This window comes from Urocitellus parryii, chromosome 13 (assembly GCF_045843805.1).
Source record: "Urocitellus parryii isolate mUroPar1 chromosome 13, mUroPar1.hap1, whole genome shotgun sequence".
Taxonomy (NCBI): domain Eukaryota; kingdom Metazoa; phylum Chordata; class Mammalia; order Rodentia; family Sciuridae; genus Urocitellus; species Urocitellus parryii.
The window spans coordinates 43,660,057-43,687,798 of record NC_135543.1 but is presented as its reverse complement, the minus strand read 5'-3'; the positions used below and the strand labels follow the sequence as shown (position 1 = coordinate 43,687,798).

General features: G+C 40.3%; 1 protein-coding gene across 2 annotated transcripts in view; it reads right to left on the bottom strand.

The window, feature by feature from the left end:
* Positions 1-27,742, bottom strand: part of Chst9 (carbohydrate sulfotransferase 9) — a 214,036-nt gene that overhangs the window by 18,267 nt on the left and 168,027 nt on the right. For both annotated transcript variants that reach the window (XM_026388071.2, XM_026388072.2), the window contains one exon: positions 6,496-6,533. In XM_026388071.2, coding sequence (XP_026243856.1) covers positions 6,496-6,533 — 38 coding nt within the window. The remainder of the gene's footprint in view (positions 1-6,495; positions 6,534-27,742) is intronic.

Here is a 27,742-nt window from a genome sequence, read left to right as displayed (position 1 = left end):
CTATATTCCAAGGAGTCATAACCAACCCCTTCAGTACGGGTGTCAAAATTGGGGTGCTGATGAGGGTGGTGTAAGTGGGCTGGTTTAGTTAATAGAACAATTTGTAGAGAAAGTATTTGTATAGCAGAATGGTGAAGAGAAAGGGTTTCAGAATGAGATACATCTGGGTACATATTTGAGCTCTGCACTCACCATCTATGCACCCATAAGTAAAGGTATGTAAAGCAGCATGGCTTGTGGCTGAGTTGCCCAATTCTACTTTGGTGTCACCATTTACCATGTGCATGATCTTGGGTAGTCTGTGAAATCTCACTAATCTCAAATCCCTTGATTGGTACCTGCCTCACAGGACTACTGCTCTGAGCTTTAAATGAGAGAATTTTATGTAAAATTTAGCATAAAATTTAGTGTCTACGCACAGAAAGTTCATAAAAAATTTAATAACAATGCTCTCTATTACTATTAATTTAGTGCTAAGCATGGTAGGACCTGGAGAATTACTAAACCTGACTTCAAGCCTGAGTTTCTATTTGTAGGAAATGGAAATTAAACTACTAATCCTCATAGGGTTGTTGTGACAACTAAATGGGATATAGATAATTGAATGACCAGCACAACCATTGGTTGCAATTATTCAAATTCATTCTGAGCCCTTGAATGAAAAACATTGGCATATTTGATTGCCAATAGTTCTTGCAGTGTTCATTCCAACCATTCTTTCCTACTTGTTGTTCATGCTTTAAAACACCTGAGGGGCAGCTACTCACCTTCCCTTTGTCTTGTCAATCTATATACCATTGCACAGATGCCCTTAGACGATATGTTAATTTTCTTGGCTTCCGATTAAAGGGGGAAGTCTTTGGCATTTACACCTATGCATTTTCTATGTTTGGAGCCATCCAACATTTAATAAAGACCAGTTTTTATAAATTCTTCTTTGCTAACCACCATTCATGCCACTACATTTTGATCCATTCAATTTCACTTTCAAACACTTTATTTTTAAAGGCTCACAAATTGGATAGATTTTAAAAAGCACAGCTTCTAATTCTAGATGGTAATCTGAACAGGAAATCAGGGGAATGGGATCTTCACTTGTTCCATTCGTGCTGAATTTGCAAAGAGAAACTATCTTTTAAGTAGAAATCCTCTCCTAGAGTGCATGGCCATTTTGGTAAGAATAGTGCAGGGTAATGCAATCCTGCTTTAAATTTAGAAGTTCTAAAGTTCATGCTACACTGAAAAGGCAGCAGTGAATGCCCCTGGCATGCTCACATTCAAGAAGGAAATCGGGTACCCAAGTCTAAGCAAACTACTTAACATCCTGCAGGCAATATGGATTGTAGACAGAAAAGCCAAATGAAGATGTGGGTCTCCCAAGCCTTCGATTCTTGTTTTTGGCTTAGATTACTCACTTGGGAAATGAAAAGAACAATACCTGGTTCCTGCCTTTAAGAACACAGCAGGTTTAAACACGGCAATGTACAGGGAGCAGACTGCCCAAATTTAGTGGTCCCTCTGGTTACTAGGGTATTAATTTGGTAAGCAGAAGATTTTACATTTGATCAGCAATTGGTTGGGCCCCTATGACATGCCAGGCCTAGCAGTGGATACGGAGATGAACCAAATGAGATTTCCTCCTGTTAGAGTGATAACTCTCTAATTACCAAAACCCGATTGGGGTATAAATAATTGGAACACAGAGTAGAAAATAAAAAAGTCTACAGCAAAGGGGAGTCAAAATAAAAAGGCACCTCAGGAGATGGAGAGATTATTCTTAGCTATGTGAGGAGGGAATATTCCATGAAAGAGGTGATACTCGAATGAGATCTCTTATGAACAAATTTTGTGCATGCAGAAAAGGGGTCTGGTGTGTTGGTGGGATGACTTAATCAATGGCACAATAGTTTTCCTGAAAGAATAGGATGGGAAATATTCTAGGAAGTTGGGGGGGGGGTTAGTGCTGTTCTAAAGGAGTGCAAGATCCAATGACCTTGGACTTCTCAAAGGTTAGCAATCTATCCTATAGTCAACAGGTGAGAAGTTCTTCAGGATTGGCTTTTCATTAGAATCACATAATGAATTTTTGAAATTGCAGATATCTGAGTAGGATTGTCCCCAACATTTGTGAGATCTAGAGCAAAAGAGGAAATTGAGGCCTATATTCTGTATGTCTAAATATTTCAGTTTTAAAGGAAACTCCACCAAGACCTAGTCTGGGACTGGGGAGACTCAAGGAGCCCCAATCTCCCTGAAGTTTACTCTGCTACTGGAGGCCTGAGTGGGCCCATGGAACTTGGGCAGAGGGTAGGGTGGAAGCTTGGCTCAGGTTGGAGACATCTGTGCCATGATCGCCCACACTCCATTAAGGATAGGGAATATTATCTCCGTCAAGGTCATAGGTCACCAGGCCTTACTGGACTCCAGAGCACCAGGAGGTTCCAAGCACCATGCCAAACTATTCTCACACCCTAAATGCAGAGGAGAGTATGGGGGAGCATAGTGTGCCTCTTGTCCTCCAGCCTCGGGGGATGTGGGGCAGATACTGAAAAACTAAAGCAGCCTCTCTCTTGGTTTTCCCAAGGCAGGCTGTGATTTCTATTCCCCAGACTGACCACAGCCCACTTGACCAGAGAGCCCAACTCAGTTTCAATGCTCTTCTTTCTTATTCCATGTGTGCTCCACAGGTTTTCAAACTTAAAACATGAGGCTGAGAAAGAAATAGAACTTACTTTAGCTTTTTCTGTGTTTGTGATGCTTGGGGCTTTGTAAAGCATATAGGACCCGCACGCTGGTCTGCTCTACTATCGTTGTGCTACATTTGAACTTAACTCTAGATCCAACTTCTCAAAATTTCTTGGGGACTTTGGTTCTGGATCAGTGCTAACAAGCTTACACTGTGATTATGATGCACAGCCAGGGTGAATAATCCGTGCTAACAATAGGGGAGGATTTTCTGTGCTCAACAGTCTGAGGGGGAGGTGGAATTGAGGTGACTAAGATTTCCAGCTCATTATGGGTTCAACTGTTTCTCCCCCAAAAAGATATGTTGCAGCCCTGACACTTCGTTCCTGGGAGATTGGTCATATTTGGAAGTGGTATCTCTACGGTCATCATCAAGTTCTGATGAGTTCGTTCTGGCTGCATCCTTATAAAAGGGGAGTCACACAGGGAGGACAGAGGTAGAGACTGGCGCACTGCAGCCACAGGCAGAGGAGCTCCAAGGATTGCTGGCAATCCTGAGGATCTAGGAAGTGGGAGGGAAGGAACAGTTCCTTTCAGAGGGAGAAGGCCCCTGCTTGCACCTTGATTTCAGGCTTGCAGCGTTGAGAACTATTAAGGCCACACATATCTGTGTTTTGGACCACTCAGCTTGTGGTCCTGTGCCATGGTGATGCTAGGAAACTCAAAGGTAGATTTCAAGACACACTGACCATCTGGCCTCTCTGAACGGGGTGATTAGAGCCAGCTATCTTCAACTTGGAATATTCTCCACATCCTGCACATCTCCCCACAGGAAAAGGAGCCTCCTATCCCTATCCAGTGTCCCTCTCCGTCACCTGGCTTCACAAACACGAGGTATTAATGCAGTATGGGCTCCATTATCTACTATATAAAGAAACATAAACAGAAGGTATTCATTTACTAGACATTTCCATTGTCTACCATAGAGTAAGGCATTTTTTTTTTCCAAAAGTTAAATGAAAGGTTTTTACATTTTAGTTTTCCTATTCTCATGACGATGACCATATTTTAATTTGGTTTTTGAAATTATTTGGGGGTAGCATTTTTAAGGTATTCTCTTTAATCTACCGTGGTGAAAATTATGCAGCAAAAACCTATAGGAGATTTTCATCTCCACGAGTAACATTTTCCAGACAGGAAATGATTGCAGCGTTGAATTGCCAAAGAGACAGCTTAAAAAAAAAAAATGGGTCATGCATTCATCCCTTTCTGGGACCTAAGCTGCCAAGCAGTTCCCTGCTCATTTTTGTCCTCTTCTCGTAAACAAGCTACATTAACAAGTTACTTTAAAAATGCATACTAATTTCCCCAGTGAATTACACAGAAAAGAATCCAAGGCTCCCTCCAGAGGACTCAAATGGTTGTTTGTTCTCTGAGTTCAGGTGTGGCAAATAAGCTGGGAGCTAAAAATGCACATTGGCTATTGGCCAGCAGGCTGGAGCTTCCCTCCTCCCCAGCCCTGATTTCTCACATTGGTACACAACTCATAGCCTGCCTGGTGGAAACAAAGAAAAAAGAAGAAAAAAAAAAAAAAGACTCGATTTTCAATTTCAATTTAATTACTCAATCTATAGTGCCTAGTGGGAAGGATTTAGGGGCAAGATTAATGCTCAACAGTACTCCGTTTTGCATTTGTCTGATAAAGAATACTGTATTGATTATCCAAAGTGAGTTTTCAAAATGTTTTCCAAGAGCCAAATTCCTTTGGTGGCAGAGTGGTTTGAAAAAGGGGGTGACACTGGTTTTTGACTCTTTGCCAGGATTGAGATCAATTAGAGGTGTAAGTCGGGCTTTGAATTGTACTGCCAGTGTGTTCTTGAGAGTGGAGAACACATCCCTAATTGGAAGAAAAATGAATAGAAATTCCATGGTAGGATTAGAAATATAAGCTGGTAGACAATGAAGGCACGATACTACTATCTGTTCTGAGAATGACTGTAAAAAATAGTAAGATTGCCTTCTCTTAGTTACAGTTCAAAGAATGTCAGTCTCTTTAGCAGCCATCTTGATTGTATCTGGCATCAAATCCATGTTTAAGATTATATGACCAAATACTCTGTTTTGGTGTCTGCATATTCTATCAGTTTAGCCAAATGGACAAAGTAGGAAAATGTAGGAAATGACAATTTGCCTGTAAGAAGTGAATTTAATATATGTTTTGACCAACTGCTTTTAACTTAATAAATTAATGAGAAAACATCTCTTTATAAGAAAATTATTCTCTATGTGACTTAAATGAAAAGGGCGGCTATAAATTTTACAGGTTAATTGTTGCTCAGGCTTATGAAACCGTTTGGGTACATACAAATAACTGCAAATACAATGATAAAGAGATTAAGTTCAAAGGCAAATAAACGATTTGAAAAGGCCAACCAACTTTATTATACAATGACAACGTTCTCAGGTATTAAGTTGGCTGCAAAACCAACATTTATGCTTTTTTCTTTTTTTTTTGTACCAGGGATTGAACTCAGGGGTGCTTAACCCCTGAGCCACATCCCCAGCCCTTGTTAATATTTTAATTAGAGAAAGAGTATCTCTAAGTTGCTTAGGGCCTGGCTAGGTTGCTGAGGTTGGCTTTGAACTTGGGATCCTCTTGCCTCAGCCTCCAGAGCCCCTGGGATTAGAGGCATGTGCTATGCTATGGCTCCCAGCAACGTTGATACTTCTGTTCAAAAGCAAAAAAAAAAAAAAAAAATCTAATGTGTTCAATTTTGCCTACTGAATCTGCAGTAACAGTATATTGGTGAAATGAGGTCTCTATGTTCAAAGTTGGATGAGATTAGGTTAAAGCTAGAACTCTGGGTAGATTGACAATGGGAACTAGAATTGGAGCTTACTTTGCAGTACATTAGGTGACTTTGAAAAGTGCACCCTTGACTGGCATCAATGTAGATTGACCACTTTTCTCCTTGGCAAGGGTGAGTTGTAATTCATGCCAGAGAAGGAAAAATAAATAAGACAAGGAGATTTGTATCTGTGAGTGAAATCTGAGCACATTTTGCTACAGGCCAATGTCTGCAAGCTCTGAGTCTAGTTCACAGGCCTGTGGAGACACTGCAGCTAAACTGGCTCACAGAGGGACAAGGCAGAGTGGGTCACTAGGGGGTTTCGGTGCAGACCTCTTTTGGTTTGTGTGGTTGAAGATCTCAAGCCCCTTTAAGGGTTATATAGAAAGGTTCCATACATTCGAAAATAGAAAGAATAGATTAGTAAGAAGATTGGGTAAGAAAAGAGAAGCAGACAGGAAGATACCGGAGGACAGTGAGCGAACATTAAAGATCAGAGAGGGAGGGCACCTGGGGTTGGGTTTCCACTGCCAGGGGCTCAGTCCTTAGCTGCTGGGGAGGGAATGACTTTTAGCTGGGTGAATTAGCACTTGAGAAAAATCCCAAAGGAGAATCACTTTTGTTTAGGTAAAAGTAGGTAAAGATATTTATTTACTGCCATCATGGTATGCGGAGGTCACAGTATGGTCAGAGGGACACTTATATGCTACCTGGCAGAGTCTATTTGTCTACTCTTTCCCATTTTGGGGTAGGAAGAGGTAGAGAGAAGGAATAGGGTTGGGGACAGACAAAGAAAGTTGCAGGATCATCCACAGTGGACGAGTTTATTTGTTCTCAAAATCAATAACATGCATTGCTCATATCTAACCACCAGCATAACACTTTCAACATTTACACATGCTTGATCATCAACATTTAAAACAAAATTCTATCTTACAGTTTATGAGAAGTGTGGAAATACCTGGTTGGTACTATGTTCCTGGTTTTTTTCTGTAATCACTGAAAAAGAAAGCAAAAAGAATTTTTTTTTAGCATGAAAATCAATTTAAAAAAAAATGCAATGCTGATTCTTCTCTGCTGTCAGTCAAAACTGCCTTAGCACTCACTGGCTGTCTGACCAAGGGTTTGCATCACCATCTGGACCCTTCAAGTCACTCAGTTATTGGCTTGTGTGTGTGGGGAGACAGTGAAAACCAAAATAAAGCATGTTAGGCAAAGATAACAGAAAATGAAATCCAATAAGGGTGATCATCAGCAGAATGTATTAAATGTTGGAAAAGAAATGAAGAGATGAAAAGGACCGAAGACAAATTTAAACAACAGCCAGTCCAAGGTTTCCAAACAAGGACAACCTGTTGAAGTATAATGCCGACACTGAGCGCAGGGTACCCTGGGAATAGACCAGGAGACTTGAGGTGGCAGGTGGCAGAAGTGCGACCTTTCAACACGCCTCTTCTACATGTGCAGTGAGGGAGACATGATCATCCTTTGTGATTTTCTTCTGGGGACAGGAAAAACCTGTCAATGGTCTCTTGGTCAGAAAGGACAAAATTCAGAGTGGTGGATGAAAGGCACAAAGGGACATAAAGAACAAGTACTCTAAAACCACCAACCTCAATAATTGTAAAAATAACCTCCGAGGGATTTAAGGTCATGTACATCTTAAGGAGAAGGAAGTGAAATCCTTAGGAACAGTAAATAACCAATGAATCACCAGAAAAGAAAAGCAAGAACAAATCTAAATCTGGTGGCTCCACAGTGATCTTGTGTCGGTGACCAACTCAGTGTGTTCCGTCTACTTTAGTAAACAAGTCCTTTTTTAAAAAAATAAACTTTAATAATTGACTTCAATCGCATGCAGTTGTATGAAATAATTCAGACAGAGTCCTCATATCCTTTACCCAGTTTCCCCCCTTGGTAACATCTTGAAAACCAAGACTGTTATAGAAATGGAGTATACATGGGGTAATATAGACTATACCACATTTGGGAACTGGTGTTTTGTCACTTGGTGTCGTTCTCTGGGTATTCATTTAGGTGGCCACCTGTGTCAGTAGTTGGTGTCTTTTCCTTGCTGAGTACTATTCCGTAGTAGGGGTGCATCACCTTTGTTTAGCCATTCACCTGTTCAAGGACATCTGGGTAGTTTTGATTATTATGAGTAAATCTGCTTTAAACATGTATATAGGTTTTGGTGTGAACATAAGTCTTCATGTCTCTATAGTAAATGCCCAGAAGTATAGTTGCTGGGTTGTATGGTAGTTGCATATTTAGTTGTTTAAGAAACTGACAAACTATTTTTTTTTAAAAAGATGAAAAAAATAAATGAAATCTACCATTCAATTAAACAACCAATAATAAGCATATGCTAAAATTTTCCAAGTATTCAGAATGAGGTGAGGAATCACATGGGAAAGAGAAGAAGCATGAGGAGGGCAGGAAATGGAATGACGGTATTAAGAGTGCGCCAAGGGATCATTATTGGGAAATGCCAGGGGCCAAACTCCGAGTTTCTAGAAAAAACAAACAGCAATTTTCTTCATTTTAAAGGGCACTGTTCAATAAAATACTCTTGATATGTTTTAATATTTGGGACTGGTTTGGGTTAGATTATAGGCAGAGTGTTTAAAGAAGAGGCAAAGTAGTTTGAGAGAAAAATCTTCTGAATTAGGCAGATCAGCAATTTTAAAGAAGTGACATTTGAAATGAAATTAGAAAGATGATAAGACATTTAACTTCCCTGAGAAAAGGGGGAAGAACATTCCAGCAGAAGGAAGACCATGAGCAAAGACCACGTGGCAGGAGGAAGTGGGTGAGTCCAAGAAATGGGAAGGAAGGCAAGATGGCCCCAGAGGGGAGAAGGAAGGGTGGTATGTGAGGGGAGGCTGGACAGGCAGGCGGGACCCAGGCTGCAGGGAAGTCCAGGGAGAACATTTTTTGGGAGATTCATGATCATCCCAAGAGAAGTAGAAAATCAGCCATTAAGGGGATTTAAAGCCAGAATATAAGTAGGGACGTCATGACTTGTGGTTTTAAAATTACCACTCAGCTCTCGTTGCCAAGTGGAGAAGAAACTGGACTGGGTGCTGGGGGCGAGAGCACCATTACAAAGTCTTAGTTTTATTTCACAGGGATGGAGGGAAATCTGGAGGAATTCTGGAGAAGAAGGAGAGCCCAAACAATGAAATAATCAGACCTGAGAGATGGAGCTGCCCACTGCCCACTCGAAAAGGAGTTGGAGCCTGGCATGTAAGAACAGCTGTACCAATTACTAAGTGTTTGATTACATCATGCTCTGGCTTATTTGCCCATCTAGAACCAGAGCTCCCATATACCACACCCTCCCAGATTTGAGAGGATTAAAATAAAACCTGTATGAGTTTTGAAAGTAAAAGATGGGAGTGGGGCATTCCAGATGGCAGGGGTCAGAATGAGTAACAGCTCAGAGGAAGGCAAGAGTAGGGTGTGTCTGGTGAATTGTGGGGCGTTCTGAGCTGGGTATACAGTCGTTCCCCCCCTCGTCTGCCTAGTCGCTCTTCACAGCTTCAATTATTCATGGTCAACCGGGGTCTATATTAAATAGAAAATTTCAGGAATAAATAATTCATAAACGTTAACTTTTATTACAGTATGTTGTTACGATTGTTCTATTTCATTACTAGTTGCTATTAATCTCTTACTGTGCCTAATTTATAAATTGAACGTTATCAAAGGTCCGCCAATATAGGAAACGACATACTCTCTATATAGTGTTTGGTACTATCTACAGTTTTAAGTCCTGGCAGAACATCTTGGAACACAGGCATGGTGAATAAGGGGGTGACGATCGCATAAGCATATGCTGTAGCAGGTGGGACATACGGGGTGTGGGAAGAGGGGAAAGAGCCAACCCTGGAACGTGGTGTAACGTGAAGTGAAATTGGGGACCTTGTAGGCAGAGAGTCAGCAAAGATCTTTCAGAAGGGGATGGGGTGACCAAAGCTGTCGTGGAAAAAGTCGGACTGGGCAGTAGTGCAGAAGATGGGTGGAGGAGTGGGGGCAGAGGAGAACAATGGGCATGTCCACTGTCCAGGCAGGAGAGATGAGGGCTTGGGCCCAGGCAGTGGGAGAGAGGAAGACGGATCCGGGAGCAGGTGGTGTTCCTGAGGGAGGTTCTGGAGATGATTGAAGGTGAGAAGTACAGCAATAGGGAGCAGGGACAACACTCAAGTTTTTAGCTAGAGGTTCTTTTAGTTTAAGGATGTGACTTGAGATACAATATGAGAAGGAACAGAATTTAAGGAGAAATTATTGAGATTAGTGCCCTAAATTAAAATGAAGATACCTGTAGGTTATGGAAGCTGATGGGACAATGATGGTAGGCTCAATAATGGACCCCTCCAAATGTCCCCATCCTAACCATTGGAACCTGTGAGTAGGGTACCTTACATGGCACAGGGACTTTGTAGATATGATTAAGGATCTGGAGATGGGGAGATGATCTTGGATGATCCAGGCGTGTACAATGTAGACACAAGGGTCCTTCTCTATCACAGAGGGGAAGGAGGTCAAAGGCTAAGGGAAGACCATGAGATGGTGATGGTGATGTTAGCAGGGGTTGGAGTGGCTTAGTGCTGGAAGTGTACCATGAGCCCAGGACTGTGGGCAGCCTCTGGAACCTGAAAAAGGGGAGGAAGGTGAGTCTCCCCCAGAGCCTCCAGAGGGAAGGCAGCCGGGCCAACACCTTCGCCTAGTGAGACCCATCTGAACTTCTGACCTCCAGACTGGAAGATTAACAGATTTGTGTTGTTTTAAGAGAATCAGGTTGGTGGTGCAATTGGATCTCTGTGTCTGAGTTCCAAATTCATAGATTAAGCTAATCATTGTTAAAAATTTTTTTTTTGAAAAAAATTGCATCTGTCCTGAACATGTAGTGACTTATTTTTTCCTTGTCATTATGCCCCAAATATAGCAACTATTTACATAGCTTCATTGTATTAAGTAGTATAGATATCCAAGAAATGATTTGAAGTCTACAGGAGGATGTTTATAGGTTATATACAAATACTACACCATTTTACACCAGGGACTTCAGCATCTTTAGATTTGGATATCCGAGGGGGTTTCTGGGACAATTCCAGTGGATACCGATGTATGACTATAATTTCTTATAGCATAAAAACTAATTCAAACAGGATCTCATGCTCTGTGTTGACCATTTCTTCAGGGGTACTGAGTAACTGCTCTGCACTTGGCCCAACCAATGTGATTGGTCTTGGGGACACAGATTTCTAGCAATATGCTGCCATTAACCATCGTTATATTCCCTTTCAACTTATGGAGAAATATGTCATTGCCAACGCAGGACCACAATTTCAATTGATTTGTGGCTAGCCGTTTTCTTAACAGAGTTTAGAATAGCTTTTATATCTGCATCTTTTTGGATAGGTATGTTTGAGCAAATGCTTAAAATATGGTGAAGACAAGAAATCAAATGTAAGTTCAGAGATAAAACTTGCCATGTAGGTAAAGGAATCAAAATAATGAGACCTTCAGAAAATGGATAGAGTTGGAGAGATCCATGAAAACGACTGGTGGGACTAACTGGGAGGGTCAGAGGGAAACAGTGTGGCTGACCTGAGAACCAGCCAGTTTCTTTATGTTTGAAGCAACAGACAACTGGGCAGGAGCACGGCTCCTCAGCAGAGGTGGGACATGAAGGAAGAGTCAATTGGTGGTGGATAGATGGAACAAGGTAGGGAGAGAAATGACAGAATAAGTAGGAGGCCTTGGTGGGATGGATAAACTAGATGGTGGCTTGGGGCTTAGAGCAGGGAGTTAGAAATAGGAAGAAAGATCAAGGGAAAAATCGAAAGTTTGATTTTTTGAAGCAAAGTTTGAAAGTAGTTGATAAAATGTGGATATAGGAAATAAGGATCAGAAAGAGTGATATCATGTGTTATTATATTCATTTAGGAACAGATATCATTTGAGTAGTGTTATGGCTTAGATCTGAACTAGGCTCATGTGCTAGGCTAGGTAGGAATGTTCACAGGTGAAAAGACCAGATCATGAGGGCTCTGACATCATCACTGGATTAATCCATTTGATGGATTAATACTTTGAATGGATTACTGAGAGATGTTGAGAACTCTAGGGCACTGGGGCATGACTGGAGGAAGTAGCCCACTGGGGTTGTGGCTTTGAGGACTCTATTTTTCCCAGACTCTCTCTCATCTTTCTCTCTGCTGTCTGCCTGCCATGAAGTGAGCAACTTTTCTCTTGCTATGCCCTTCCACCATGATGTTTCTGCCTTGGAGGCAGCCTACCACAGACCGAATCTTGAAACCATGAGCTAAAATAAATCTTACCTTCTCCAAGTTGCTCATGTCGGGTATTTTGGTCATAGTGATGAAAAAAAGCTGACCAACACAAGCAGTTACTATGTGTCTTATGTGGATACTAAACTCTGGGGACTCAACTGTGAACAAGACAGTTGCTGCCAAGTGGCTTGCTCCTACTCCCAAAGAGCTATTTCCTCCTCTTCTGGGACATTGTCTACTTCTGTACTGTGACCCACAGTTAGCATGACCCTTTCTGTAGGGATGCTTAAACCATTTTGAAAATGCTACATATCAAGTGTTGAAATAGCGGAAGGAAAAGGAGTTGAGATCATGAATCTGCTCCCCCCTTTTTCCCCCTGGGAAGCAAATAAACCTATTATTTATGTATGTAGAGGAATTTGATATTCTATATCTGTGGAATGCTGGCGTCTCACACCCCCCCCCCCCGCCCATCAAAGAATATTTTAAAAATGAATCTGAGCCTTTGGGGGTAGAGGACAGATATGGCAATCTGAAACAGGGCAGATTTAATAACTCAGGGAAGTAGAACTTTGTCTTTACATTGCAAAGGGGCACAGAGCTGCAGCCATCACTTATAGAAAGGCACAGGGACCAGATAGGAACGGTCCACCTGTATCTACAATTCAGGCCACTCTGTCCTCAGCTGCTACCTTATTGAGCCCATCAATGTCTCTCCCTGAACTTCGACTTTCGCCTGCTGGGCTCTCCCGGCTTGCACTCTGGCTTTCTTCAAACCCCTTCCTACATCTCAACCTCTGCTCCTTGCCTACCTCTCCCATCTCACCCTGCAGGCTGTTCCTTTTCCTCTGCTGGCCTCCAGTCACTTTGGTTTTATGTCTGTTTCTAGTCCTCTAAGGCCTCTGGTCCTTTGCACAAAGTGTTTTCTCTCCAACCGACAGGGCTGGCTCTTTGTATTTTTTTGGTCTCCGTTTAATATTCAGAGCTGAGGGTTCTTCCCTGTCACACCATCTCTTGTGATTCTTGTTCTCAGCCCATTGCTTCTCCCATACCACTTACCATAATTTGCCATTATTTTATTTGTATGTTTGTTTGCTTTTTTGCTTGCCTCCTGTAATGTCAGGGTCTGTGTTCATTTTATTTATTGTGTGTCTCCAGGATTCAGCCCAGTGCTAGCTTCTCTCAGGTAGTCAGTGCATATTTGCAGAATAATCGGCGGCATGTTCAGTGGGTGCAGCTTGTACAAGCCTCCAACATGTCGAAGGCAGCTACTCTTGACTTCTACTTCCTCATAAAAGGAAAGGTTCATGGGTTAAAAAATATTAGGGGGCCCATGATGGGGCCCCAAGTTGACCTCTGTTGAATCTTGGACCATACTGAATACTTTGTTTTGTGATGGCAGCACTCTTTTGAATTAGTTCCTAATTTACTTTCCAAGAATTTTTACGTGTCCTAGCAATGGGGATCTAAAAGTTCCCCTATTTTATAAACATCTTTAGTATTATTAATTCTCTATTAAGAACACAATAAACATTCCAAATCCTGGCAAAGGAAGTTAAAAATTGAGAGTTAAGTCTAGATAACTTAGAAGATTATGATTTTTACTTTTATTGAGGATCGACAATGTTATAAATTGTCTTTTTAGCTTAATTTAGGCAAGCTTCCACTTTTTTTTCTTTTACTAATCTGCAGTTTACTCAAATAAAGTTTTCTGGCACAGCTACAGCGGATATAGAAGTTTCTTTTGAATTGCACTGTGTACTACCTATAAGTAGAAAGCCCTGGGTGGTGGCAAGCTGAACTTGATAGCTCAAGCAATGGGTAGGTAACCCGAAATACAAACCTGGCCTATCTGGGGACACTCTGGGTCCAAGTTTACTTGGCAAAAGGCCAGAGGGAGTCCAGCATTCAGGGTAGATGTCTGCTTCTATGAGGAGGTGGTGGGTGACTGCAGGTGATATGTGTGGCAGGGAACATGTCCATGCTTTGGAGGGACTTGGTTATCAGATTGTGTATAATTCAGGCAACAAAGTGGGAGAACTGTTGCTGGGAGACGGAGGGACGAGCCCTGAGTTGATTCAGAAGTTGGGAATGAAGGGAAGGGAGTGGGGATGCAAATAGGAAAGACAGGAGAATGAATCGGACATAACTTTCCTATGATCATATATGAATACATGACCAGTGTAGCTCCATATCATGTACAGCCACAAGAATGGGGAGTTATACTCCATGTAGGTATGATATGTCAAAATACATTCTACTGATTAAAAAGAAAAAAAAAGAAAAAAAAAACAAGTTAAAAAAATAAAGAAGTTGATAGGGCAGTCTTTTAGTGACTGTGGTCACGCAATTGGTTGAGAATCTGAGGGACTTGGGAGCCAGACAGTTCATTTCCCTGAATAAGAGAAAATGATCTTTTTTCTTTGAGCTATTAAAGTTATAGTAAATTAAAATATATCATATTATTTTGTAGCCCTAGTGGTTTTTGAATGGCGCTAACGATCATGTATTTTTCTTGCTTATGGATCATCTCTTTTACATCTGGTGGAGATGTAAATGTTCTTTGGTCCATGCAAGGAAAAAGAAGGGAATTCTGACTTCAGTAAAACCTAACTCATCCCCCAATTTATTCAAATCATATTTGAAAAAGAGAAATGGAATTAAAGGGGATAAATTTTAACAGTGCAAAGCCTCTGCTAGTAAAAGATTAAGGGGTATGTGGCTTAGCATCTTTTAATTATTTTTTTTTCTTTTTTGCATCTTGAATATACAGTGTTTGAAATCTCTGGTTGGATCAACATTATTTTGCTCAGAGGTTTGTGGACTTTGCATACTGATTCTTTCCTGTTTCCAAGTACATTTGTTTTTAGGCTATTTTTATTCACTTTAAAGGAATTTTAATAACTTTCTGTTGACAGCATGGACAGCTGGTCTTGAGAATTAAAGAAAATTCACTTGCTGACTGAGGAAGGAAGTGACATCAATGAGCTTCTAAAGTCAGCCCAGAGGGGGAAATTGGCTTGTGAGAGAGTAGCCTTTCAATGCACTGTATTTATCGAGCGATGCCTTGAGATGCAAATTGCTGTATCAATCAAACCTATGGTGCCTACCTCCAACCAACTCCGTGCAAACCCAAGGAACAATGCCCTGAAACGCTGAGAAGAAAAAGGATGAGGGGTGCAGGAACCCAGGGGCGAAGTGAATTACGGGCGCTCAGGATGTTGCCTGGCTCAGCTGATACTTCATTCTCTGTCAAGCCTCAGTTTCTTTGTCTAGAAAATGAGTTTGATGTAAACTGTTGGTTGAAGTCAGTCTGTTCCCCTGACGGATGGGGAAGAAGACCGCAAACTAATAGATATAGTGTAGACATGTCATCTTGCCACTTTTGTCCCAGAGAGAGCCATCAATTGCTTTTTATCTCCTATTGAGGCTATGTAGATCCTTAGAGATTCTTAGGTGTCACATCATGCTGCTACCTGGCTCTCTAGTACTTTTAAATCTGTATTTGCTGTTTACAGTGAATCTGGACTTTCCATAATAATGATAAAAGGAAAACCAATTATCATTGTTATGGTAATGAATGATGCAAGGCTCATCATGGGCAGAGAATTCCCTCTTGCTGTTTTTCCAACATAGTTGTGTGATTGGATGGCGTGTGTGTGTGTGTGTGTGTGTGTGTGTGTGTTGTGTCGTGCATGCATGCATGTATGAGGGTAGATATACACACCTGTATGAAAGACAGGCAGCGGGTATGATTTGTAGTTATAAGCTGGAAAATTAAGTTGCTAATTATTTATTTCCTACTCTGCTGCGTGTAAGGTGGCTACAGTAATGGTTCAATAACAGTTAAAAATAGAGTCTGAGTTTAAAATCTAGAGTCACTGGAATAACTCAGGCCAGGAAACAGGTGCATGAGCTGGCTAACGTTCTTTTTGTCTGTCAACATATTTGGGGCATTCAGTTCAATTTTCAAACTTTCGTGATGTTAAATATGTTACTTGAACCAATTTAAAAATATTGATTAAATAAAGAAAGGTATAAACTCTCGCCTGTCTTAGTCTTCAAGCCAAAGACTTTCTAGATTGCCTCTCAAAACTGGAGATGCTTTATCTCCAGCGAGACTCATCCATGAGGTCCTACAATGATATTTTAGTGAGCATCTCTTCTGGACAAGGTAATATTCTAGGTGCTCTGAGGTACAGAAATAAAGTAGAGAAAACAAATGAGCTCTTTCGCACAGATGACATCAAATCATGGGGCTGTCAGATATTTACAGTAAATTGCACATTTAATCAGGGATACAAGGTATTTGAATCCTGATACAGTAGCATTAGTGATGGGGTCAGACTTTCAGACTTTCCTCGTCTTGACTTGGCCACGATCACTCCATATATGTTATTTGGCAGATTTCTTCACATTTCTGTTTTAGTGCACAATGATGGGGTTATAAATAATAAATACTGCTCATAACTGCTTAAAGTCTTTGACTCTAAAAAGGATGAGAAGGACTGATGATTTCCAAAGACTTGGCAAATAACAACAACATAAAAGAAGCAAAGGCCATGTTTAGGGGAATGACCTCGAGGGGCTTCTTGGAGGAGACAGCATTTGATCTGGGCAGGGATCAATAGCAGTTTGATGAGGGGAACAGCATTTCATTCCTCAGGATAAGCACGAGCAAAGGCACAAAGCCTGCAAATGCCTGTGTAAGGAAGGTGAAGAGTTCTGGGTAGAGAATAATAAATGACACTGTAAAGTGTCAGAGGGACCATCGTCATGGAGGATCTTTCTACTCAGGGAATGATTTTAGATCTATCTGGTGAGGGGGTTCTCGAAGACTTTTGAGCCAGGGGATGATCCAAATGATGTCTTACAAAGATTAATCCAAGATTAATCCATGGTTTGAGGACGAGGATTATGTGGACAAGATACAGGAGCGTAGATGAATGTGAGATACAGTGTGAGAAGAACAGACTAGGCAGAAGGAGAACATAAATATCCCGTAATTTTCGGCAGAGAGATGGTGGAGACTAAGGAAGGCTCTCTAGTTGAATATAAAGAAAGGAATAAATATTCTTATGGTTTGGATCTGAATGTCCTCCTGAGACTCATGTTGAGGGCCTGGTCTCCAATGCAGCAATGTCCAGATATGGGCCTTCTGGTAAGGGATTTGATCATGGGACTCTGCTGTCATCAGTGGGTTAATCCATTGATGGATTCATAGCTGAATGGATTATTGGGGGGGATGGAAACTGTAGGAGAGAGTGAGTTGAAGAGAGTGAGTCTTTAGGGTTGCCTTTAGAGACTATATCCTGTCCCTGGACCTGTCCTCTGTCTGTCTCTCTGCTTTCCAGTCACATGACGGGTGCAGCTTGGCTTCACCAAACCCTTCCACTATGAAGTACTGTCTCACCACGGGCCCAGAAATAATGGAGTCAGCGGACAATGGACTGAAGCCTTAGGACCTGGGACAGAAAATAAATCTTTCCTCCCTTAAATGTTTTTTTTTTTTTTTTTCATTTTGTCACAGAGACAAAAAAAAAAAAAAAAACCTAACCAAACAGAAAATTGGAAAACAGCTGCATTTTATTGATATTTGAATCATTTGATCACTATTTAGATAATGGATTGCAAATTTTACATTCTCCACAGTGAATGGGAAGAGAATCCTTCTTGAGGTACTCTAAGGATTTACCACCAGGAATTAGCATATTTGAAGTTTAATTTGAGAGTCTAAGTTCTCACCAGTTGTGGAGTTATAAGGCAACTAACTGCCAGTTTTGGCAGAAGAAAATTAGGCAAATTTCCTTATTTATAAACTGAAGTAGATGGAGTTTAATCTAAAGACGTTAACCAAGTCAGTGCTGAGAGTAGAACAAAAGATTTCATTAATGACCAAGAGTGGGGGCCAAGCAATCAGAATGTTTGATTCTGCAATCTTTGTAATGTTTTGAACAACCAATAAAAAAAAAAGAAAAAAAAAAACCAAAGAAAGGTGGGGGAGGAATCAAAACATTAAAAAAAAAAAAAAGAATCCTGGTTTTCCTACCCCATGTATAAGTGGTCCTGGGCAAGTAACTTCTCTGAACTTCCTCATTTGTAAAATAAGGTTCATAAATATACTTACAGAATTATTTTTGGAGGGGGTGTGAGTACTAGAGATTGAATTCAGGGGCACCTGACCACTGAGCTACATCCTCAGCCCTATTTTATATTTTATTTAGAGACAGGGTCTTAATGAGTTACTTAGTACCTCACTTTTGCTGAGGCTGGCTTTAAACTGGAGACCCTCCTGCCTCAGCCTCCCAAACTGCTGGGATTACAGGCTTGTGTGCCACAGCATCTGGCACAGAATTGTTTTTGATGATTAAAAAAATTCACATATGTAAAGGACTTAGCATAGCACCTGGCATCAATAATGAGCCAGTCTAATACTCTCCCTCATATCACAGGCTACCCAAGCTCAGGCTAATAAAACCAGATTATCTAGAAGCCAGATGGAAGCTATTTTCTAATGTGGTTAAGAAGAATGTATGTAATCCCTGCGGCTTGGGAGGCTGAGGCAGGAGGACCAGCCTTAACAATTTGGTTCAAAGCCAGCCTCAACAATTTAGTGTGGCCCTAGGCAACTTAGTGAAACCTTGACTCAAATAAAATATAAAAAGGGTTGGGGATGTGGCTCAGTAGTTAAGCACCCCTGGTTCTAAAAAAAAAAAAAAAAGAAGAAGAATGAGCACAAATTTCAAGATTGCAAAAAAGGTATTCTTATATGACCAAGGAGTATGGAAAAGAACTAAATAGAATATGAATTTTAATGCAAAAAGTAAAAAAAAGTAAAAAAAAAATTAAAAATGAAAAAAGAGTGAGATTTAAATGACTAACAAATAGTCAAGAATTTTAGCATCACCAAATAAAAACAAAGTGCACAGAATCCTGCTTTTACCTTAATGTATATATGCACAGACATTAATTCAAATTTGGTCCCTGGTCTCCATTCCCCAGTTTGCCAAATGGCTTGGGCGAAAGAAGGCTGCTGCTCTCACTCCTGTGGGGGAAACCAGCTGAGAGAAGGACAGCTGGGTCTTCATGCCACACCCAGGCCTGTAACGGTTCTCTGGGGAACCAACTCTGATTCTCAGGCAAAACATGCCTTGAGAAGAAAGGTGGGTACAGGTGTCTATCTCCGTTTCACTTTATATGCTTCTTAGGGTAAATGATGATACGGCACCTACCACTGGAGGGTTAAATCCATTTTCTTTCCTTTATATTCATGAAACTCTTAATAGAGACTGAGCTTTATTAATTCCTCAAGTTTTCCCATCCCAGGTGTTCTTGGCTTCTAATTATCTCCAGTGAGCACTCAAAGTCTTAGTATAGTCAGAGAAACTGTACATCACACAACCAATCAATGGAAGACACTGGAAGACTCTCATGATCTCTTATAGCAGGATCCACATTCTTAGTAAAAGTAAATTTTTTTATTCCTCTTTAGCTTTAGAACTGGTGAGAAATTCTAGCTTTTTAAAAAACTTGAACTGAATTTTGAAATGAGATGCCCCATTTTTTTTCTCTGTAAATTCAAATCACAATTTTTCCCCCAGAAAAAAATATTAAGACAAAACACACCCAGATAAAGAAAGCTGGTTTGTCTCTTAAGTGAGCTTCAGAGTACTAGGGACGGCAGACAATAAATATGGCTATTTTAAAATTATCTCTTGTCTGTCCATACATCAACAATCAGTGCTTAAGGGTAGAACTTGCTAGAAGGATTGTTCATGCTGAGATTGTTGATTGGTCTCTCAGCTTTTCCCACCCGAAAGACATGGCTTAAATGTACCTCCAGAAAGGTTGTTGGATAGTGTAGACCAAGATTCCAAAGAAAGAAAAATCGAGACTGTACCTCTGTCAGGGGTCGCTCTGTTGAGCAGTGGGTAAACCTGCAGCACATCATGAGCCTGTGGTTCAAGTAATGGTTCAAGTGACAGAGACCAAACGTAAATGGTAGCTCTTAGATGGCCCCAATGTGGCACCATATTTTTAGTATTAACCGATTGGATATTGTCCTATGTAATTCTAACAGCAGAGGATGGTTCCAAGATTTTGTCGATTTCATAATTTTTTGGCCTTTGGGGATTTTTCCATTTGTTTCCTTCTTCTATGTTTCAAAAGTCTTAAGTATCCTTCTAATTCTAATTCCCTTTGAGGGTGAGAGCAGAAGGCTTTTGAGGGGTGAGCGGTTGCCATAAAACCAATTATTTAGTGGCGATCTATGAACTTTTTACCTATTTTTTAAGTGCCCAAAGGCAGAAATGATAAAGTGATCTATGACTGCAGTCAATGAATGGATCATAGAAAATTCTTTAATAAGATTTTTATTCATTTGCATCATTAAAATTAAAGGGGAAATAATGGATTAAAAACTGATTATCATTAGCTTTTTGTAAAGCACAGTTTTTATTTCTTGAAGTTCACTTTTTTTCTTAGCAGTATATGAGTGGATTTCTTTTCACAATAATGATAGAATAATTTTTCTTCCTTTCCTTTTCTTTACTTCTATTTGGAAAATGTGTACCTCTGGTCATATTTGGTTATTTCTATGAAGGTATAACTTGAACAAGTAACTTAAACTTATGAAGCCCTAAACCATTTTATGCATGAATTGCTACATGATTTATCATCTTAAAAATCTCCTATTCTTCTATTTTTCCCTCAAAAGAACAGAGAACATAAACCCTTAGTGTTTTATAGTTCAAGCCAACAGCACTAATTCTGCAAGAGTGCTACAGTGAGTGTTTATCTCACTGTAATTCTTACATTTAAACACACCCAATTGGTATAAATAAGAATTTAAGATGGCAACTTATTTTCTCTCACTGCCTTGCTCTATCCATCTTTCTCTCTTAACCAAGTTAGGGTCAATAATGTTTTGGTAGTTTGCACCACCAATCACAATCTTCTCCAACTGGAAAGTCCTTTCTCCTTGGCTTTGATTAAATTCACTACTTATAGAGAGTTTTCTTTTTTTCTAGTTAAAAGATATTTGCTATACAAAAAAAAAAGAAAAAAGAAAAAAAATGCTAGTCACGATAGCACGATGCTGGTTTTTGGTTCAAATAACAAAATACATTATGCTTCCTCTGTAATAGCACAGACCTAGACAGGGTCTGCTTGAGAAAGCAGTGTGTCAATATTACTTTTTATTTTAAATTGCTATCTAAGGTTTCTTTCACACACATCAGAGCCTGTTTAAACTCTAGATCAGTTTTATTGATTAGATATTCAGAAGTGATTATAAAAAGCAAATTCAACATTCTTCACTCTAAGCAAGGTGGAACTTAGAAATCAATAAAAATCTCATTGTAGTCGTTGTGTGGAGATGATTTGCAGGACTAAGGTGGAGGCAGAGAATAACTAGAAGACCACTGCTCTCCCCCACCCCCCATACCAGGAATCAAACTTAGGGGTGCTTAACCCCTGAGCCACATCCCCAGTGCTTTCTATTTTTTTAAATTTTGGGACAAGGTCTCACTAAGTTGCTGAGGCTGGCTTTAAACTTGTGATCCTCCTGCCTCAGCCTCCTGAGCTGCTGGGATTATAGGTGTGCACCACCATGCCCAGTACTAAAGAGCTCTTCAGGAGAGGTGAGGAGATTCTGAGACAGGATAAGTGGCATTAGGATTAGAATGGGGGTACCCATTCCAGGAAAGCACAACAGGTAAAACTGGTCCGTTGGTAGGTAAGTGAAAGGAAGAAATGATGGCAACGAGCAGGCTGGACGTTTGATGTCTGCTAGGATGGTGGTGTCACTCAAGGAGAAGTTTTGGAGGGTAGGATAATGAGTTCTATTTTTTGCATAGCTTAAGTATACAGGACATTTAAGAATGGGAATATTGGGCAGGCAGATGGGTACATGATTCTGAAGCTCCAGGGGGTTGTCTGGGCTTCATGTGTAGGTGTAGCAGTTATCACAGTTCTGGGGTTAATTGATATGGACCATGAGTGATATTACTCAAGGAGAATAAAGTGAGAAGAAATAAAACTCGGGTGTAAGCAGAGGAAAAGGAGCTCAGAAAGATAAGGAGAAAGATCAGCCAGAAAGTATAAGAAATTCAAGAAGGACGTGGTGCACTATTATCAAGGAAATCAAGAAGTAGCCACTTTGACAATGGTGGTAGTGGAAGCGCAACCTCTTAGGAGAAGGATTTATCAATATCTAGTAAAATCACCTTTAGATTTGCCCTTTGATTCCTAGTTCGTCCTGAAGATACATCACTACAATATTCAAATGCACATTACCCAATATAGCATTTTAAGTATATATACTTTAATATATATATACTTATATACTTAGACGAAGAACAACCCACATATATCCACGCTGTGGAGGATAACTTATTTATTAAAATAGAAAGAGTAAAATAAATCTCTTTGAGATAACACTGTGTATATATCTATATGGTCATATTAGCAGAAAGAAGCCCACTGAAAATAAACCAGAGACTGGTAAAAATGGGCATGTGTGGGCAGATGAGCAGGATGTGTTTGGGAGTGAGGCTTCTCCGAAGATACCTTTTTATACAGTTGTGGGTTTTGAAATGTGCAAATACTTTAGGTATGCAAAGTAAAAAGATAAAAGGGTAAATCCTAAAACTGAATGTGAATTGAAATAAATAAACCTCTTTATCAAAATAATAAAAAAGTGAGAAAAAATTCAAGTCACTGTGAATACAATACTTCATCTTCAAAGTTTCTGTTCTAAGAGGAAAATGTATTGAAAAGAGTTGGAAGTATCACTCAGTAAATTTATTGTTGGTAGTAATATTGGCACTAACATTTTAAAACAATTTTAAGTACAATTAGGGTAAAGAAAATATGTTTAAATGGCCGAAAAAAGTTGTTCAACATTCCTGGCAGTCATAAAAATGGAAATCAAAACTACATTGAAATTTCATCTTATTCCAGTTGGAATGGCAGTCATCAAGAATTCAAATAATTGTAAATGCTTGCAAGGATGTGGGGGGAAGATACATTCATAAGTTGTTGTTGACACTGCAAATTAGTACAACCACTTTGGAAAGATTGGAGATCCCTTAAAAAACTAGGAACGGAACCTATGTGACCCAGCTGTCCACTCCTTGGTATTTATCCAAAAGATCTAAAATCTGCCTACTATAATGATACCTGCACATCAATGTTTATAGCAGCACAATTCACAATAGCTATAAGAACTAACCCAGGTGCCAGTCAATAGATGAATGGATTAAGAAAATGTGGTTTATATACACAAGGAGTTTTACTCAGCCATAAGGAAGAATGAAATTATGTCACTTGCCAGGAAATGGATGGAACTGGAGAATATCATGCTAAGTGAAATAGGCCAGACTCAAAAAAAAAAAAATAAAATAAAAAGGTTGAATATTTTCTCTCATATGCAAAAGCTAGAGAAAGTGAGGGGGAGAAAGGAGGACTGGATCACATGAAAATAGCAGAAAGATCAGTGAAGTATAGAAAGGAGATTGAGAGGGAGGGAGGAGGAACAGGAAAAATGGGGTATGGGAAATGTATTCGACAAAATTATGCTTTGAACATGTATAAATATACCACAGTGAATTCAACGCCCCCAAAGGAAATAAGTTTAATAAAGTAAATAATATTAATATTTTTAGGAGCTGAAAATTTTAGTGTAAAAGAATTGTGACAAAACAGAGGAGTTCTAAATTTCAATTAAATAGAAATAGAAATACATCATTTAGAAAAACACCCTAGCATCCATGAGCACACCCTGGTCTTGGTAGCTGCATGCTATTATGGAAGGAGAAACCAAGGTTCCTTACAGAAACCTATTCCTGGGCCAGGGTCTGAAAGGATATCTCTTTCTGCTACCAATTCAAAAATAAAAAGGTCCTGGCAAAAATGATGCAGGCACTGACTTTAAAGGTTCTTCACTGGGAAAATGGGCAAGCTGAAAAAAATGATTACGACTGATGGTTCTAAAACATTGTGTAATTAAAAATGAATGAGTTTATAGGGGTCTCCCATGCCCCAACAAATGATGAGAAAGGGGGAAAAGGTCAAGTTCTCACTAGGGAATGTTAGGTAAGAAATGTAGAAAAAATGACAGAAATAAAAATTTTTAAAATCCCCCATGTCATAACATGTTTCAGGTAGAGACCATCAGTGGATTCTAAAGTAGGATATTACCAACGTGCAAAGTATTACTTCACAAATTTCTTCATCTTTGCAAAGGAAAGTACATTTTTTAAAATTACAGAGGTCTGTTGTGAACACACTCAACAAATAGATCAAACTTGGCATCATTAGCACCAAACAAGTGACAACACACACTAAGAAGTAGAATCCTACCTGGGAGATTTCAGTGCCCAAGGTAGAGTGACACTCATCAGCTCAACCTAATTTCCAGATCTGGATGTCAGTTCATTGAAGCTACGTGATAAGGAGGAGTGCAGGACTTCCTCAAAGACAACTGACCTGGACCCCTAGACAAGTCAATGTCATGGGGAAGGGCAAAGGAAACCCAGAGATTATTCTTACAAGAAAATTAAGAACCTACTCCAAACTCAATCTTTAAACACTGGTGAGTTTCTGCTTCAGGGAAGAGACAGTTGTGAAAGACATTCTTGGATGACTGGAGACATTTGAATATGAACTTGATATCAGAGGTCATTGCAGAATCATGGCACCTTCTTAGATGCGAAGATGGAATTTTGCTACTTAGGAGAATACCCCCATTCTCCAGAGATATGTGTCAGCATAGACATACTGTGAAGTGAGGTGTTAGCGTGTCTATAACTTAATTTAAAATGTGCCCATGAACGTGTACTAGGTGGTGTCAGGCAATACAGGAGGCAACAGGTTAACAACTTGTGAGTCCTGGGGATGGTCCTGTAGGTGCTCATTGTGCTATTCTTTTAGTTTTTCTGTAGGCTTGAAAATTTTCACAACACACAGTTGCGGGGGCGGGGAGCAATCAAAGTGCAAAGGGTGGGAGAGGTAAGATTTTTTTTTTTTGGGGGGGGAGTCCTTTTATTTGATTAGTGAGGAGTTTAGTTACAAGTTTTAGAACAATAGTAGGATCTGAAGCCAAGTATGGGGGATGTTGGAGGTAAGACAAATGGAGATGGGTAAGGGAGGTCTTGAGTATGAGAGATCTGAAAGATAAGGACACAAGAGATTGTGTTAATGCAGAAATGCTGATGGAACAAGAGAACTTAGAAATAGTTCTGAGCTGAAGGCAAAGAATCTGCCGAAAAGACCAGTGAGAACATACTGGAAAGGCAGTTTTGGACACTTCCAGAAACAGGTCCTGGGGGATAGGTGGTCAATCTATCCAAGGCTTAGTTTGGCTCTGAGTGAAAATAAGAGAAACATCTCCTTTGATGCCTGAGGTCAAGGGGGTAGAGGGTGTGCACTGAGAGTGAGCTGAGAGAGGGCATGCCTCAGGCTGGAATTCCCACCAAAAATGCAGAGCAAGGCGGGACTGAAAAGGAAAAGACTGGGGCTTTCCAGAGGGCAGCGAAGGGCGGAGCCATCCTTTATGGGCATAGGACTGCTTGGATACTGGGTGGAGTGACGCCCATCAGCATGTGATTTCTCCATTTTTCTGGCAGGTGGAAAAGGCAGAATGCAAGGGGCTTGGTGGTCCCAAAGGGGAATCTGATGGTGGTTGGTCAAGGCCTAGGCCAGAGTGAGAAGGAAGGTGGCCGAAGATGGAGAAAATGCAGGAATGAGGGGGATGCCTAAGAGGTCAAAGATCAGTTGGGTGGGTGAGAAGTGTCCAGAGAACAGCAAGAGACAGCCAGCCACTGGCATCTCAGATGTTTGAAATGGAGCAGTTCCAGGTGAGGACCAAGTTGTGCCATGGAGCTGGTGGCCTAAGTGGGGCAGAGAGCTTATGCTCTAACCGACGTGTCTCCAGACCCGACACGGTTACAGGAGCATGGCTTGACTCCAGTTTTCATCAGGAGGAGTCTGAAGGCATTCTGTCAGTGAGGGGTCCAGTTTGGGTTTACCGCCATTTGTTTCTAATTGCCTACTCAAATTTTAATTGCCCTACTCATTTTCTTTCTTTCTTTTTTTCCCTTTCCCTACTTAGAGGTCTTGGAAAGAGTCAAAAGTAAAGCAAGAATCCCCCTTCCAGAATTTATTTTAAGGAAGTCTCGGGACTCTGCACATGGGCTCCAGGCTGGCTGAGAGCAAACCTGAGAGGTCCCCAGTAGAGGACTGGCTATTGAAGTCAGAATCATCCAGGGAGATTCTCCTTTAGCCAGTGGAAAAAAATGTCAGGATGGATACATTCAATGCAAAAAAATAAGGGACAAAACAGTATGTTTGCCATGAGCCTGTTTTTTATTGAAAAGCATCTCTCTCATGGACAACATTGTGAATATCTGAGGGGTGGATTTATGGGTGATTTTTTTTCTTTTGGTTTCTCTGCACATTCTAATTTTCTATAATGAGTTGTGTTACACATGTAATGAAGAAGATTGAATTTCAAATAAATGGAAATTACCACATAAATATACCCTTAGCAAGACTTTCAACAAACAAATCCTTTATTGTCTTAGTTGTTATTACTAAATCAGTGTTTGTTTGTTGTAAAGAATTTAGAAAATACAGATGAAAGAAGTCAATAACTAGTTGGGATCCTAACATTAATATGCAAGGCCTGAGCTATGGTTTGGATATGGTGTGTGTCCCCCACAAAGTGTTTTGTGCCAGAAGTGTAGTCCATGGGGTGGCAGGATGAGGTTGTGGTGGGACCTTCAAAAGGTGGGCCTAAAGGATGGTATATAGGTCAGAGGGTGCCATCCCTGGAGGAAATTAATGCTTGTCTCATGGACTGAGTCCCTTCTGGTGACAGCAGGTTGTAATAATGGAGGCTGCTGCATGTGCTTGATTCCTTCTTCATACGATCGATTCCCTTTTTGTTGGTCTGCCATAGTCCCTGGATGCGGGTGCTATGCTCTTTGGAACCTCCAGCCATCAGATTGTAAACCAAAGAAACATCTTTAAAAAGTATTTGGACTCATGCATTTTGCTATAGCAATGCAAAATGGACTAAGACAGCCTGTTAACATTTGACACATCCTTTGAGATATTTTGTTTTTACTTTTCAAAAGTGGTATCATGCTTGTTTTAAGTCTTTCGGGTACAGACCGAGCAGAGGGACAGCTGGGTCAAATGGTGGTTCCGTTCCCAATTTTCCAAGAAACCTCCATACTGCTTTCCATATTGACTGCACGAATTTGTAGTCCCAACAGCAGTGTATGAGTATACCTTTTTCTCCACATCCTCACCAACACTTATTGTTGTTTGTCTTCATAATAGCTGCCATTCTGACTGGAGTGAGATGATATCTTAGAGTAGTTTTGATTTGCATTTCTCTAATTGTAGCCATGATGAACATTTTTACATATATATGTTGATTGATTGAATATCCTCTTCTACGAAGAGGTCCTTGGCCTATTTATTGATTGAATTATTTGTTTTTTTGGTGTTTAGCTTTATGAGCTCTTTATACACCCTAGAGATTAGTGCTGTCTTTGATGTGTGAGGGGTAAAGATTTGCTCCCCAAAAGTAGGCTCTGTGTTCACTTCACAGATTGTTTCTTTTGCTGAGAAGAAACTTAAAAACAACATACTACAGGGACACAGCCACATCGATGTTTATAGCAGCACAATTCACAATAGCTAAACTGTGGAACCAACCTAGATGCTCTTCAGTAGAGAAATGGGTAAAAAACCCCGTGGCATATATACACAATGGAATATTACTCAGCAATAAAAGAGAATAAAATCATGGCATTTGCAGGTAAATGGATGGAATTAGAGAAGATAATGCTAAGTGAAGTTAGCCAATCCCTAAAAAACAAATGCTGAATGTTT